General features: G+C 40.0%; 2 protein-coding genes across 2 annotated transcripts; one reads left to right on the top strand and one right to left on the bottom strand.

The window, feature by feature from the left end:
* The first annotated feature begins 273 nt into the window (after positions 1-273).
* Positions 274-6,152, top strand: LOC124997380 (medium-chain acyl-CoA ligase ACSF2, mitochondrial-like). The gene is made up of 16 exons (XM_047571041.1): positions 274-854; positions 2,216-2,411; positions 2,822-2,950; positions 3,355-3,408; positions 3,580-3,698; positions 3,797-3,959; positions 4,043-4,138; positions 4,223-4,374; positions 4,459-4,550; positions 4,633-4,709; positions 4,818-4,925; positions 5,010-5,161; positions 5,276-5,417; positions 5,593-5,703; positions 5,802-5,870; positions 5,961-6,152. Exons 1-16 carry the CDS (start codon positions 736-738, stop codon positions 6,009-6,011), a joined length of 1,830 nt encoding a protein of 609 aa, XP_047426997.1. The 5' UTR covers positions 274-735; the 3' UTR covers positions 6,012-6,152.
* A 131-nt stretch (positions 6,153-6,283) lies between these two features.
* On the bottom strand, positions 6,284-15,188 carry ndel1b (nudE neurodevelopment protein 1-like 1b). The gene is made up of 9 exons (XM_047571042.1): positions 15,025-15,188; positions 12,542-12,638; positions 9,859-10,012; positions 9,090-9,238; positions 8,842-8,978; positions 8,578-8,745; positions 8,401-8,492; positions 8,100-8,245; positions 6,284-7,903 (listed from the first exon to the last, which is right to left on the bottom strand). The coding sequence occupies exons 2-9, from the start codon at positions 12,625-12,627 to the stop codon at positions 7,813-7,815; spliced, it is 1,023 nt and encodes a 340-aa protein (XP_047426998.1). The 5' UTR covers positions 12,628-12,638; positions 15,025-15,188; the 3' UTR covers positions 6,284-7,812.
* Between the last annotated feature and the right edge of the window lie 66 nt (positions 15,189-15,254).

Raw genomic sequence — 15,254 nt, 5'->3', positions numbered from 1 at the left:
CATGGACAGAGTTCTGCAATTCCAGGTTGCAATCCACAGAGACTTTGGCCTGAGACATAGGCTCACATTCTCCTGGTTCATGTTCAGACTATCTCACTGGCCTTAGAGAGAGGTCAAAGATCTTTCAAAAGGGGCCATATTACAACCAATGGCATCAACTTGCTTTTGGTGTAGGACTGAAGTGAAAGAAAGAAAGAAAGAAAGAAAGAAAGAAAGAAAGAAAGAAAGAAAGAAAGAACCATAACGAATAATAAATAATCTGCTATAACTGTTATGTAACCTTGGACTTGTGCTTCTGTTGTTTGTTCAGTTGAGGCCTTCTGACAAACAAGAGAGACAAAGAGGCTGAGATGTCAATCCAAAAAGAAAAACTAATGAATATATTGCTCAACTTAATAAATATATTGCTATATGTTGTTCTGTAAAGCAAATGTGGTGCCAGTGTTTGTCCTCCCAGTCCACACTGAATAGCAGCACCTTTTCTTTTTGTTGTTGATGAATTTCTTATGTTGTTGGCTATAGTTATATTGACAGTTAATATTTTCTTGACCAAATTTACTACCAACGATACTGTTATCACTGTGTCAGTGAGGATGGAAGTTAAAGATTACACATAGTGCAGTAAAATCCAACCTGAGTAAATCATTTAATTTGTCAGTATGAACCGGTATTTACCACCCAGATAGAAAGAGACTGTGCTCAGAATCAACTGTATGCAAGAGACCTTGTGGAACAATGTCAGCTGGGGTAGTTTCCTCAATGCTTGGGTCTAGTATGCATATTCTCAGATATGTGGATGGTCTAAAGCACAAGACATGGAAGCCATGCAGCACAGTTTTGCTCCAGAAGAGTCGGTAAGTCAGTGCTTCAGTTTCAGAGGTCAAACACCTCACAATTGACATTATGTCACACACACATGGCACATACGTTTTGGAACTTTTACTATTGAAACTGAACTTTTTGGGGGTTGAAAAAGAACTTATACAAAAACTGAGAAAAAATGTAGGAATTTCTCATATATAGCTAAGCATAAACGGTAAAAGAACAGGAAAACATTTTCCTTGTCATTTGTAGTTCTCTCTCTCTCTGATGTAACTGTGAGCTCAGAGATATTCCTGCTAATTATTTGTTTCAAAGATCAACAATGCAGTGAAAAAAGACTCTTGGAAATTATGATTTTCTTGCATTAGCTCATGTTTAGATTGAAGTTGTTAATACAGAATAATAATGGTGCCACCATACACCATTATTATCATCTTCATTAGAATCAGAGGTCTACCATCTAAACAGTACTATATATTCTGTAGCATAAAAGTAATGTGATCACAAGAGAGTGCTCCAATCAGGTCATGCATTATGTGTGACCCATGTCTTGAACAATTCTGAAATAAAATTTTCAACTATTAACATATAATGTCTTTATCTCTATTTAAGAACAACAGAGATAAAATATATGTTTAACAATGAAAGAGTGATTCTTTTTTGTTACAGATCGACTCTTGATCTGTAAACACCAGCCAGGATTAAGATACCAAAGTAGGCATACAGATGCATGATGCCCATCTCTTTCCATTGGTCACCAAATATACATCTTCTCTTAAGATTTGTCAGAATCATTTTCTGAATTGAGTCAGGAATCATCTCCTCAGAGCATGACTTAATGCCCTCAATATGATTCAGTGCAAACTGTGTAGGTACTGGAACCATCCGTATTATTTTATCAGCTGAGTTGCTGTGGCCATTCAGTCTGTCCACTCCTAGCCAAATATGTCTGAGGGACTCTGGCTGGATCTTAGAAGATTCTGGTCTGTGATGTGGAGGTATTTATCTCTTCTTCCCCACCCCCTTGTCCATGTGCAAGGTATATAGTGAGAGAAAATGTCTGATAAACAGCTGTGGTTTGCAGGTGGGCACATGGCACAGGGTAAAGAGTGTGGGAAAGTGAGAGCAAACAGATTATGTGTGCTTGCATTATAACATAATATTATATGGGACATTACATTAGATTAGATCAGCTGTGGGTCGAACTTACGAAGGCTGTAAATGTGTAGGGCATAGTAGCATGTGTTCTTTATTATGACTTTTTGTTTGCACGTGTTAATAACAGAAAATAAAGGGCATTAAGTTTAAGAAAAAAAAATGTACTTGTACCATTTTTCTTCTTGTGGAGATTTGTTGGTCAATTTGACCTGAAAACCATATTTTTCTATGGCAGGTCTCTTCATGTGGACAGTCCTCCTCACAAACCCTCTGTGACCAGCAGCTATGTCCATGGCACCTCCACCATCTCACTGCTCCCCCTGACTGTAGGTCAAAGCCTGGACGCCGCAGCCCAACGGTGGCCCGAGCGTGAGGCTGTGGTCTTTCTGCAGGAGGGCATCCGGAAAACCTTTGTACAGTTTCAGCAAGATGTGCGTTTCACTGTTGGTGCTCCTTGTTTTCAGGAGCCTTTATGTGTGTATCACTATTCAGGCAATGGCTTTTTCCAGTGTTGATTAATTCCGTGTGCTTCTTTTTAGTCGGCTTTGTCAGTCACGCAAAAAGAAACAGCAACATATCAAATGTAGTTTGATGACAAAAATTCTGGTTTTCTTGGACCATTCTTTGAAAGAAACAAAAACTAATCTTCTGGTTGTATGCATAGAGGATAATAGGTTTTAATGAAGTAGAAACACAATATCAAGCTTGAATTCAAGAACAGAAAAAGGAGGAGAAAATGGTGCATCTTCTCATGCCCCAGTAAACCTTTGTGGATCGTAGAATGTTATTAATAACTTTTAATCCAGGCTTGGTGAACAGTTTGTGATGTTCATTGTTGCAGGTTGACAAGCTGGCCGCAGGCCTCCTTGCTCTGGGACTAAAGAGAGGTGATCGACTGGGAATTTGGGGACCAAACATATATGAATGGATTCTTTTCCAGTTTGCTACAGCCAAGGCCGGAATCATACTGGTCAGTCCAGGAACTGTGTAATCGCATTGGCAGCAGCCATGTGTTGCCAAACACTGAGTGAGGGCAGTGAACACTTCAGAGGCTTAGGCTTACATAACTGTACCACAGTAATTTAATTTACCAGGTCATTATTTCCACATTTACACTTTATCATGTACACATGCACTATATCATACATTTATATGCATGAAATACATTGTGTTATAATTTGTGTATATTTGTATCCAGCAGCAGAAGGAGTGAACATTAACTGTGGCATTTCACAGAAATCAGAAATGCATTTACTAGCAAAAGTAAAAATATGTTTGCACAGGCAAGTGCTAGAATAGGGTCTATGTATATTTCACACGGTATGTTCTGGAAATCTCTCTAAGAAATAAGGTGAATGGGCTGTATCCTTGCAGGTATCGCTGAATCCAGCTTATCAAGTAAAAGAAGTGGAGTTTACTCTACAAAAGGTAGGACAAATGTTCTGTATTTCCATTGACCCACACATATTCTACTTCCAAAACAAAGAACACAGAAGTCTATTGTTTTAAACAACTGTCTGCATATATTCCTATAATGCTCATACTAAAATGATCCAAGCTTGTATGATAGAATGTGTGGAATATTTGTGTTGTGTGTAGGTCCAGTGTAAAGCAGTGGTGTGTCCGACCCGCTTTAAAACCCAAAATTTTTGTGAGATGCTGACAGAGATCTGCCCGGAAATTGACACAATGCCAGCAGGCGCAACCAAAAGCGCAAGGTTTGATAGATTTACTATACTGTATGTCCTGAAGTATTAAAATAATTTAATTTGTTTTCTGGCTGCAATGTCGTAAAAAACTGTGTTGAATTTGCCAGGGTGCCAGACCTGCATATGGTGATTGTGACGGACAGCAGACAGCCGGGGATGCTGCATGTGGAGGATGTGATGCAAGCAGGGGAGAGCCGGCACCACGGAGAACTGATGGACCTGCAGAACAAGCTGTCCTTCGATGATCCCATCAACATTCAGTTCACATCGGTAACCTTCAATATGTCTCTTTTTTACACAGCGTGACATGTTTCTAACGATGATCAGTTATATTGCTTGTTCATTTGTGTTAGGGTACTACAGGGAAACCAAAGGGAGCCACTCTTTCCCACCACAATATTCTAAATAATGCATACTTCCTGGGTCTCCGAATGGGTTACAGATCGAGAGTAAGTCCGTATTTGTCTTTTGATTTGAAGAAATCACAAACAAAATGAAATGTGAATAACCTTGTTTTTGATATGCCCCATCAGCCTCAGGTGCGAGTGTGTGTGTCTGTCCCCCTGTACCATTGCTTTGGCTCCGTACTTGGAGGGATGAGTATGGCAGTTCATGGCATCACTCTGGTTTTCCCTTCAACAGGCTACGACAGCCGTGCCAATTTAGAGGCCATCCAGGGAGAAAAGTATGATTCTCAATCACCTAAATGAGCAGCTATATTGTAATGGGCACTTTCATTCACCTTCCCCATCTCTTTCTTTTACTCTAGGTGCAATTTTGTCTATGGCACTCCCACCATGTACGCTGATATGCTTAGCCAACAAGAGTCACACAACTTTGATGTGTCATCACTTGAAGCTGGTAAGAGATTTGAAGTCACACTTAGCATGTTGTTATTAACCAGTACATGGGCCAACCTTTTACATTTACTACTGTATTAAAGGGCTTATGGCGGGTTCTCCTTGCCCTCCTGAGATTGTGAGAAAACTAAAAACAGACATGAATATGAAGGAGATAACGGTGAGCAAACATGTTTTCTGCACCTCTTAAAATACCGCTCTGCCATAACTAATAGTTGGAGCCATACCTGCCCCTCTATAAGAAAGTTCCAATGTCATGCTTTGACAGATTTGTTATGGGACCACTGAAAACAGCCCTGTCACATTTCTGGGATTCCCACAAGATGAAGACGAGCTGAAGATGAATACTGTGGGGTGTATCATGAGTCACACCGAGGTATAGCCCTCTTTTCACACCGACTTTTATTTCCACATCACCATAGCATTCTAAAATGCTAAAATATCTGCATTTTAACCGTAGGCTAAAGTGGTGGACCCTGCTACGGGAGAGATGGTCCCTCTGGGAGCGTCAGGTGAGCTGATGATCAGAGGAAGCTGTGTGATGCTCGGGTACTGGGGTGAACCTGAGAAAACCCAAGAGGTCATCTCCCAAGACCGCTGGTACAGGACTGGGTAAGATGGACTTATGACCCTAGAGAGCTATTTTGTGTCTGAATATAAAGGAGGAAAAGGAAAAGCATTTCATGAAATAGGGGTGTATGTTCATAAACAGTTTTATCTGTACAGTGACACGGCCAGTCTCAACAGTCTGGGATACTGTCGCATTGAAGGACGCATTAAGGACATGATCATCCGAGGAGGGGAGAACATCTATCCTGCTGAGATAGAGGAATTTCTCTACAAGCATCCCAAAGTCCGGGAGGTGCAGGTGAGCTCTAATACCACTGGAGGGCAGCAAAGAACAATGAATGAGCTGATGGAGAACAGAATGCTTTTTGTAGTTATAAACAACACAGCATCTATGAGAATATTGCACAAAAAAACATCACGGAGGTGGCCTATTATTCAGTTGTGGCAGTAGCTCTAAGTTATCTGCTTCCCAGGTGGTTGGAGTAAAAGATGAGAGGCTGGGTGAGCAGGTTTGTGCCTGCATCAGGCTGAAGGAGGGCCAGACATCCAGTCCAGAAGAGATAAGAGCAATGTGCAAAGGACAGGTAAGAGGAGAACATTGTCAAAACCTCAAAATATTCTAAACAGGAGTACGTACACAGATGTATATATAACATGAACACTGGTGCTCTTCTTTTTTTAGATGTCTCACTTTAAGATCCCACACTATGTAATATTTGTAGACAGCTACCCTCTGACAGTTTCTGGAAAGGTGAGATTTATTTCATACATATCTGAACTGTGGATGGTGTTTTTTTTTATGACTGACTCCTGACCTGAAAATTATATTTTTTTTCCCCAGATCAAGAAGAATGAATTAAAGCAGGCAATGGAGAGGAAGTTAGGGCTTTAAGTTTGTGGGCTCTGCTAGTTGCTGGGAGCCTTGAAAAGTCTGGCACCACAGAGAACAACGCTTTCTTCAACAATGCTGCCATAGGAAATATAGTGTGTAACTGATCTGCTGCTGGACTGACATTAAATTTCTTCAACTTCAGACGAATTTATTCCTCATCCATTGTTCTTTACGTTGAGACACTTTGATGAAATTATGTTTTAATATTGAACTAATGAAGTGTGGTCTCCTATTTAATTGCAGTATACAACCAAGATGATATGACACATTACCGCTTTCTTTACCCCAGTCTTTATTTAGTTAAACAACTTTGACAATTTTATGTCATATTACAATGGCTTTAACCACTGAATAAAAGTAAAACTCATAATCTGAACACATGCCATACACAATCTGAAATAAATAGGACGTTAATGCCAAATGTCTCTCTATGTACACAACGCAGTGGGTAAAATTACCATCTATACAAGCTCTATGCAGTGACTGTAGAATACACTTTTGTAACAGGCTCCTATGATGTCCCCCCAGTGACATCTCATATTTTTAAATAACAATGAAGCCTTTGAAATAATGCAACTAATCAAGAGGGCCAGAGGTTGTCAATGAGGAATTAACAAAGATATGTGACAGTGAGAGGAAAGGGAGAATTCAGACAAAGTTCTGGTAAGTTAAATGGATGCAGAACCTAACCTGCTAAATGCATCTGTCGTATTAAATCAACGCTATACAAAAGCAGACAAATGGCAAATGCACTGCATGACTTGAAGGTCACAATGCACCATATCAGATACGTTAGACAAAACTAATCGGTATCCTCAAATTGGCTCCTTGAGTAGGTTTTAAATTAATTTTATAGAGTCAAATTCACATACTCATGTTAATAACAAACAGCTGACAATTCCAAACATCACAATGAGGTAACTAAGCTTGCAACAAAATAATAAAAAAAAAATCCATACTTTAAACATAAAAAAGGCAAAACCATTCTCTTGAAATTGCCAGTGGATCCTCAGAAAGAAAACATCTGAATGCAGCAAAAACTATTAAGGAGCAGTTGAAGTGCGGGTTTAGGAGAGACACTGCTTCAGCCAGCAACAAGAGGAACCACTGCACCCCAACTCTATGGCTTTGAACAATCAACATTCACTTCGGTCATTCTTGGTAATATGGGCTCCACCCATACTTCTCCACACACACTTTACATACACACACATGCAAGAAAATAGCAAATAGGCATTTTAAAGCATACTGTGAGATAAATTACTTAATATGAACAAATCCCTTTTTAAATATAATACATTTTAAATAGAAATGAGTTTAAATGTGCAATTTAAGTGGAAATACAAGAGGAAGAAGCAAGTTAAAAAGGAAGCTATGGCCTGTTAATGACCCTTTGTCATGTGTAGTAGGTTTCAGAGGAACTGCGTGTTGTTATAGTAACTGTGCTACTTTAAAGCTGACATCAACAGCAACGCATTGCAATGTTCATAAGAGCACAGTACAGTTCAACTTTAGGCACATGCAAGTATATGGTAGGGACATAGTGCACCTATGAGTAGGTGCAGTGAGAGCTGAAAACCGGAAGCAAGTTCATTTAATGGTCACGCTTCCCTTGCACACATCAGATTCAGAAATACTCTTTCCCAAACACACACCACTCTTCCTTCCCAACTCTCTTTCTCAGACATGCACGCATGCACACAAACGCACACACGCACAGCACGAGGGTCCTCTCTGTTCCCATATTATGTTGGGTGGATAGGAGCCCAGCCTCGGTGGAGGTTTGTGATGTTTGAGGACCTCAAACACTCAAAGGCAGAATGCCTGGCGGAGACAAGGCTCTGGATGATGTCATGGAAGTCAAAGTGCTGGGATCCAATCCATTAACAGTGCTGTAGATGCCACAAGGACATGTACAGTATTAGAACATTTGGACGCTTGCAGGGCAAAACCAAATATGCAAAAACCACATACAACACCCAATGATCACTTTCTGCATTGTTGAAGTGTCCAATTTTATGCATGTCTGTTAAAATAAATAACAGCAAAATGAGAAGTAAAGGGAAAAACATGTACTAAAAGACTTACGTTTTGTCAAAGTAAGTGGTATGTAGAGAGTGAGAGAACTTTGTGGCATTGCTGTTGATGAGTGTACCATTGTCTGTGGAGTATTTTTTTCTTGCAGCCTGATCTTTGGCAAAGTTCCTACATGCAGCGAGTTTGGACTCCAAAGCCTAGGGAGGAAAATTAAAATACAGTCGTTGTTTAGGTTGTCTGTTTTTAAGCTCTATTTGCAGTTTCTCTATTTCTTCAAGTCTCAGGAGTGTTACCATATAAAACCAGAGCAGCTCCTAGTTATAAAAAAAGTGATAAATGGAATAATACTTACCCCAACTTTTCTCAGGAGGTCGCCAACAATGTTTAGAGCCGAGATTCTCGCAGAAGGAGTGAGGGCGGGGCTAGCGCAGCCATTGGTCAATGCTAGAGAATAGTATACAAGCCAAATTTATTAAACATATTACAGCATTTTCATCTGTGTAAGTCTAATAGTTGGGTTAATCCTAACCTTTTGTGTTGATGAAGGGGTGCTCTGTAGTCTTTCCCACAGGGGTTGCTGGGAGGGAAAACGAGGCCTGCACAGCAGAATCCATCTTGTCGATGTCTAAGGTGGGTGAGCTGGGTGCTGACATCCTGTCTGTAGTGCGCTCCCGTACTGCCAGTTCCTGTCGCAGGTCTGTAGATCACAAAGTGACACTCATGACTCCTCCACTACAAAGACGACTAGCTGCATGCAAAAGGCAGAATGGATTTCTCTGTGCTTCATCTTTACCTCGTGCCTCATCTTTCAGTCGCTGCACAGATACTAGGAGAGATTCCTTCTCATCCAGTTCACTTTCCAGGAAGGCGTTTCTCTCAATGGCCTGGTTTAGACGGCCCTCAAAGTCTTCAAGAGACACTATTGTTGCTCTGTAGAAAGATAATGATGGACAGAACAGTTGGAGTAGGTAAACTACTATAGATACAAAATGTGGAATTCATCATTTCCCAGTCATGTTGTAAACTGCATAACATCCTGACCTTTTGGCTCTCTCCAGGTCATCGTTGGCCTGCTCAAGTTCTCTGACGTATTTGTGGAGCTGCTCCTTGATGCTGCGCGTCTGACCCAAGTCATCCTCTAGCATGGAAATCTGTTTGTAACTCTGGGCATACTGCTGCTCTAGCTTCTCCTGAAGGGTAGAGTGAAGAACACAAAAGAGTTTGGGAGTAAGCTTATGCAGAGAAACAAGGGCAACAGAGATACTGCCTGCTGCGGTATTCCGCTTCAATATACTATTTTATAAAACATAGTCATTAACAACAGCATGGGAAATGAGGGGAACCACAAAACAGTCAAGATGTTCCTCCATGCTATTCCTCTTTGTTTCCTGGGGAGGCCCAGTGACCCTGTGGTCAGTAGTCTGAAGCACAGAGACAGGAGAGCATTGTTTACACTGTTTATTTTAACAGACAGGCGGACCATGTGAAACTCCTCCCTATAACAAATGCATTTTACAATGTGCATGATCACCAAAAGGGCAAAGTCTGACAATGTTCTCCCCTGCTGTGATTAAGAACCAGACTTGTCCTTGATGTTTTCTATTTTCTTCTTCTTTATCCTGGCATCCAATTAAGGAGAGCTGAACCATTACCTAAGACCATGCCTGATTAACACACACCATTTAAATAAGACTTGAGAGGTTATATGATCTGTTGGATATTGAGCACAAAGTCTAACAGAGATCATATAACCTCTTAAGTAGTAAAGTCAAAGTTGTCCAAAGGTGAAAAAGATGTGAGGTCCAGATACCTTGAGGCTGGTCAGCTCATTCTTTAGTCTCTCGTTTTCAATTTGCAAGTCTCGAAGTCTGTGTTCAGCCTGGCCAAGTTGTGCCTCTAGCTCAGCTTCCAGTTCCCGGCTCCCCTCCTGGAACTCCTGCAGTTCCTCTTGGGCATCCTGGCAACTAGATGGTACACACAAAAAAACAGCCATTGTCAAATACCTGCTACTTTGTTCTCCAACCAACATTCAGCTCTGTCGAGCTGACTGGTGAGCTCTAGAAAACGAATAGGCTTTTGTTCTGTTTTAAAAAAAAGAAGAAAAAAAAAAAAAGCCAAGCTCACGCATGTTCTAGTATGTTTTTTCTTCCAATGGTCGGAAATAAACCTGCATTAACAGCCAGTCAAATATTTGCAGGTTTTTAAACATCAGTCTTGCCTCTTCCATAAAGGAAATCTGTGCGGCTCAACATTGCTGAGTTAAGCATTCTAAATATACTGCTCTAAAGAGACAGCTGAACTGTGACACTGGCAGTTTGGAAAACAGGCAGGATGTCATGTGCCTTCAACTGTGGAAGAGGTTAAAAGTCAGAAGTCAAGTCAGTAGAACAATGCAAAATAAACCAATTCTTCTAAAAATGTTTCATTTAGTAAAAATCAAAGGTGGAATAGGAAAGATAAATGAATCCAGTGACCTGGATCTTTATGGTATCTAAACATTTTTTTCACCAGTCAAAATAACCATGGTAATTAACATTGGTCTAAGATCAGCTGACTTGCAATGAGATAATGGTCCCTCAGTGACTCTACATAGCACAGGAATCTATGAATCAGTTGTTGTGTGAGGCCGTTCCACACATACCAGCGTCACAGATGCTGCTTGATCAGCATGCTGGGCCAAATAACTTCTCTGTATGACACTCGAGTTCACCCTCACTTTTTATGGTTTACAATAACCAACAGTACTCTACACACATGGGTGAAACAATGTTAAATTACAGTGTGAAGTCATGTTACATATATTAATGCATGGATTGAATTCCTTTTTACATTAAGAGACGTAGTCCACGTAGACTAGTTGCAACAAAATCAAAAATGCAAACATGTTACTTCAGGGAGTGTCTCTTCAACAGGTAATCAACAAATACTGCATACTGATTTCTAAGAAAACATACAACAATCAGCCGCAACATTAAAACTTTGTCTGTGAATCGGACATAAATGATCTCATTAATGTTCCTCTGGTGAACCTGGGTTCTGATATGTATGTGGATGTGACTTTAATACCTAACTTCTCTTATTCCTCCTTCTCAATGATCCATCCATGACCCTGTCTGGACCAATTTTTATAGGTACTGACCACTGCAGGCCATGAACACCTCACAAGAGCTGCAGTTCTGGAGATGTTGTAAACCATCACCGTATAGTCCTTTTGGTCTAAATTCTTCCACTTTAACATTTTTCTGGCTTGCAACTTCTGCTTTGAGGACAAAATGTTTAACTTTCTGCCTGATAAATCCACCCACTGAGAGGAGTCATGAAATCCAGATCATCGGTGGTTATACCTCTACGGCCGATTAATATATGTTGTAAAACATGTTGGACAGGCGATTGTGGACTCTCTACTTGCGGTAATTTTTTCCATAGGCTGATAGGCCATGTGCACCAGCAGAAATGTCTTAGAAAACCACACACGATTTATGCAGTTTTATGCTTCTACTGGAAGAGCACCAACACCACAAAATAGAAAAGACAGACAGAGTGAATTTGACTAAGTTTGAACAACACACACAAGTATCCCTGTTGCCAAGTCTAACACAGACTGTGGTGAAGAAGTCAATGATGTAGTCATTTCCTGGTGCGTAAGCCAGTGTGTTTGTGGGTGCTAATTTCACAAAGCTTATCCGCCTTATATATAGCACAGTGTGTCCAGCAACTTTCAAATGACGTCTAAGCATAAACATTTCCAAACCATTTGGTTTGACAAATGAGAATGACAAATGTATAATCATATCTTTTATTACTACAAGCTAAATCTCATAGTCAGCAAACATTCATCTGCCCATTATGAAAAAGAATATGTGTCACTTGTAAAACGTTGCCTTGTTTGTTCCATACAGAGCAGTTGAAGCCATCTAATTTTTATTTTACTTGTCAGACAGATCACAAAAGAAAAGGTGACACACTGTTACCAGGGTAACAAAAATGAGTTCAGTAAGCAAACAGTAACAGAATGTTGTCACTGCTTTTTTTTAGCAATAGATAGTCTTTTTCAAATGGGATGTTGATCAACCGAACGTGCTACAAGGTAATATTACCAGTGTTGACGGCAAAAGCATTGCAAAGACCTTCTGATTATGTATGTGTGTGTGTATATATATATATATATATATATATATATATATACACACACACACACACACACACACACACACACACACACATCATGCTAATTCTGTACACTTTTTGATTACACTGCTCATTTTTTTTTTACTTTAATTTAATCTAATTTTATCTTATTTAAAGTCTGCCTAAGACCCTGTCCATAACCGTTAACTGCTTGGTCTATGTACCAGGACTCTTCTCTGCTTCTGCAAACCAGGGGCATGAAAGCCAACATCAACATAAGGGAACACACTAATGACAAATGACTATCATATACAACAAAAAATCAGGCATGCCATGCTGTCAAATAAGAATTATATGTTACCTACCTTTTCTTATACTTGAGAGCTTGGGACTTCCAGTAATCAACTTCCTCATCCTTTGATGTAAATTTGGGAATCATCTCTGTGTCCATGTCAGTGCAACCTAAGAAATAACGAGACATTTTATTAGCTCTACAGACAATTCCATTAGCATAGAGTTTAAATCAGAGGGCAACACGTTCACTTCAGGTTCAGGTTGTGTGCATTCCCTTCTTATCTCAGGGCTGAGCAACCATCAAGATTAAATATTTCCCTCATTGCTATATTCACTGGAGAACAAAATGAAAGAGACAGACCGGCCGAGCCATGCCATCCTGTCCTGCCACAACCATGACAAAATGATATGAATCTAAATCAAATTTGAGTTGTTTAAGGACTTATTTCAAAATAATTTGGGTTATTCTGATAAGAAAGCATGGTGAACCTTTCAAGCACTGAACAATATGATATCAGCCCTGTAAAAAACCAGTGCAAGAACCTAGTTAAATTATGCTAGTAAAGCGTGCCTAATGCCAAACAGAGCTGCCCGCTTACTAACTTTAATGCGTTAGACGTTTGTCATCTTCCGTCCTGTTTGCAAAATTTGCATTTTAGAACAGTTCCTCTTTTCTGGTGGACTATTTAACTCTGTCTTACGCTTATAAGGAGAAGTAGTTATCACTGTACAGAAGACAGGAAACCATTGGCTCAATTGAACCTCAAACTAAATTTAGAGTTTGAGGCACTTATTTCTAAAGTTCGGTTTAATTACTGTTCAAAAAAAGATAATAATAACAAATTTTTTTGTATTGCACTTTCTGTTCGAACACTCTCAAAGTGCTACAGAACAACAAAAAGGTCAATAAACAGTTAAAAGAAGAGCCTGTAAAATCCATGCAGCAAAAAAACTTTCTTTCAAAAAAAAGTTTTTAAGGTTTCGTTGGCCACACATGTAGGAGTATTTGTATGGATAAGAAAGTCTAGTGGATTATTAAGTGGATTATTAGCATATTTTGGCTTTTGTTTGCCTGGGTTAGGCTTAGAGCAAAGAGGAGGATGTGTTATTTTTCTTTTGGGCTAGACTCAGAGGGAGAGCCTCTACGAGGCAGGACCGCCTGCTCTTCCATTTAGACATTCCTTTGAAATGGCGTCATCAGCTGACTGGAAGGACCCTCACATGTAACTACACTTGAAATCACAAAGGAAACTAGAAATCAAAATAGTGTGGAGATGTCGAGGAAAGTTTACTAAGCTGCTCCAGTCCTTGCATAATATGTTGGTTGTATGATATGATCATGGTGAGTCTGCACAACACTCCAGGGGAGCACCAAAAGTATTTATGTCTAATATATTTATAATATATACCTGTGTATCCCAGGCTGTCTCCAAAACACATGGGTGACAGAAAACAGTTTCCCCTGTGATACTCCCATTTACTAGACCACTGACAAATATCACCAAAACTACCAAACAAGTACTTCACATGTTAAGGGCAGACCAGGACAGCGATGCTGTATAGGTAACATAATACAGGTTTGGGCATATCACGTAACAAGTGGAGCCGGAGACACTGCTAGAACGCACGATGGTTCCTGTCATCTTGTATTTCAGCAGTTACTGGAATGCTGTCAGCTTGACCCATGGATCTATTTGTCTGCCATTACAAAACCAGGACAGCAAAAATGGAGGCAACTGCAAATTACAAGCAAGGGAATGTCAGCGAAGAGGTAGAGTTTCCTTTCCCACATTCTTGTCTCCAGACTACATCCTCTATAGATGGAGATGACTAACAATTTAAGAGCTGAGGCCAATGGAGTCACATTTTACCTAGAGTCCTAGAGGGGTGAGAAAGATTAAATCTATTATTTTTAAATATGCCCCTGGAGTATAAATGTGAAAGATAATGAGACCTACAACTTCCAAACGAATTTCCCCATAAACTCTGATCCCAGGTTATTTTGATACTTCAATGATTAGCTCGCAGACATGACAATATGTTAACAAAAAGATAGGTTCAACATAATCATTATGCTGTTTAATAAGATGATCAAACATCAACAACCAACATAAGGAATATTCTAATGTAAAAAGGACTGACATTCATCTCACAGACAAAAACAACGGCTTCCTAAAATTAAAACTACAAAAATCCTGAATGAATATTAAACAACTGATGAGCCTGATTGAGATGAACAGCGTCAGGTTGTCATTTAACAAGGGAGCTCATTTAAACGCTGCTGTCGACATCTGACACTCCCGTGGTCTGACAGTACCGCACAAGCTTAGGTTGATAGCAAACAATCTACCGCGTTAAAAACAGGCTATACCATATACAAGAAGTAAAAGCGTATGTATGAGGCAAAAATCAAAGCCGGGTCCTCTCGACGTTAAAAGCCTAAATCCTCCTTGTAGTGACAAAAGAGCCACGACTGAGCACGACAGCTCGTGACATGAATAGGTCAAATGATATCCGTGTACGAGCTGAATGTGTTCAATAATTCATTAAATACCTGCTCATGTCAAAACTATGTCCAATTGTCTTCAGTTTCAGCAAGTCGCCCTCCAACCGCTGTAATGTCCAACGTTCAATTACAGACCTTCCTCTCGCCGGGGTCTCGAACGATACTGAGCCGTGTTTAGGAAATTGCCAACGCGTCTCCCGGAACTAACGTAAATCCCGACATGGACGTACGCGCTGACGCAATTTTACGTCAGCGAACCGGGCAGGACAGCCGTAGTT

The sequence above is a fragment of the Mugil cephalus genome, chromosome 20 (genome assembly GCF_022458985.1).
Source record: "Mugil cephalus isolate CIBA_MC_2020 chromosome 20, CIBA_Mcephalus_1.1, whole genome shotgun sequence".
Taxonomy (NCBI): domain Eukaryota; kingdom Metazoa; phylum Chordata; class Actinopteri; order Mugiliformes; family Mugilidae; genus Mugil; species Mugil cephalus.
Note: the sequence above shows the minus strand (reverse complement) of the source record. Positions and strands in the feature narration are given on the sequence as shown.

Bases quoted from the DNA above. Each gene is read 5' to 3' on its own strand.
- LOC124997380 (XM_047571041.1), top strand. From the start codon at position 736: ATGTCAGCTGGGGTAGTTTCCTCAATGCTTGGGTCTAGTATGCATATT. The intron at 855-2,215 runs GTAAGTCAGTGC...TTTCTATGGCAG, and splicing joins GTTTTGCTCCAGAAGAGTCG to GTCTCTTCATGTGGACAGTC. The intron at 5,871-5,960 runs GTGAGATTTATT...TTTTTTCCCCAG, and splicing joins CTCTGACAGTTTCTGGAAAG to ATCAAGAAGAATGAATTAAA.
- ndel1b (XM_047571042.1), bottom strand. From the start codon at position 12,627: ATGGACACAGAGATGATTCCCAAATTTACATCAAAGGATGAGGAAGTT. The intron at 9,239-9,858 runs GTATCTGGACCT...TCTACCCTTCAG, and splicing joins ATGAGCTGACCAGCCTCAAG to GAGAAGCTAGAGCAGCAGTA. The intron at 8,979-9,089 runs GTCAGGATGTTA...ATCTTTCTACAG, and splicing joins GACCTGGAGAGAGCCAAAAG to AGCAACAATAGTGTCTCTTG.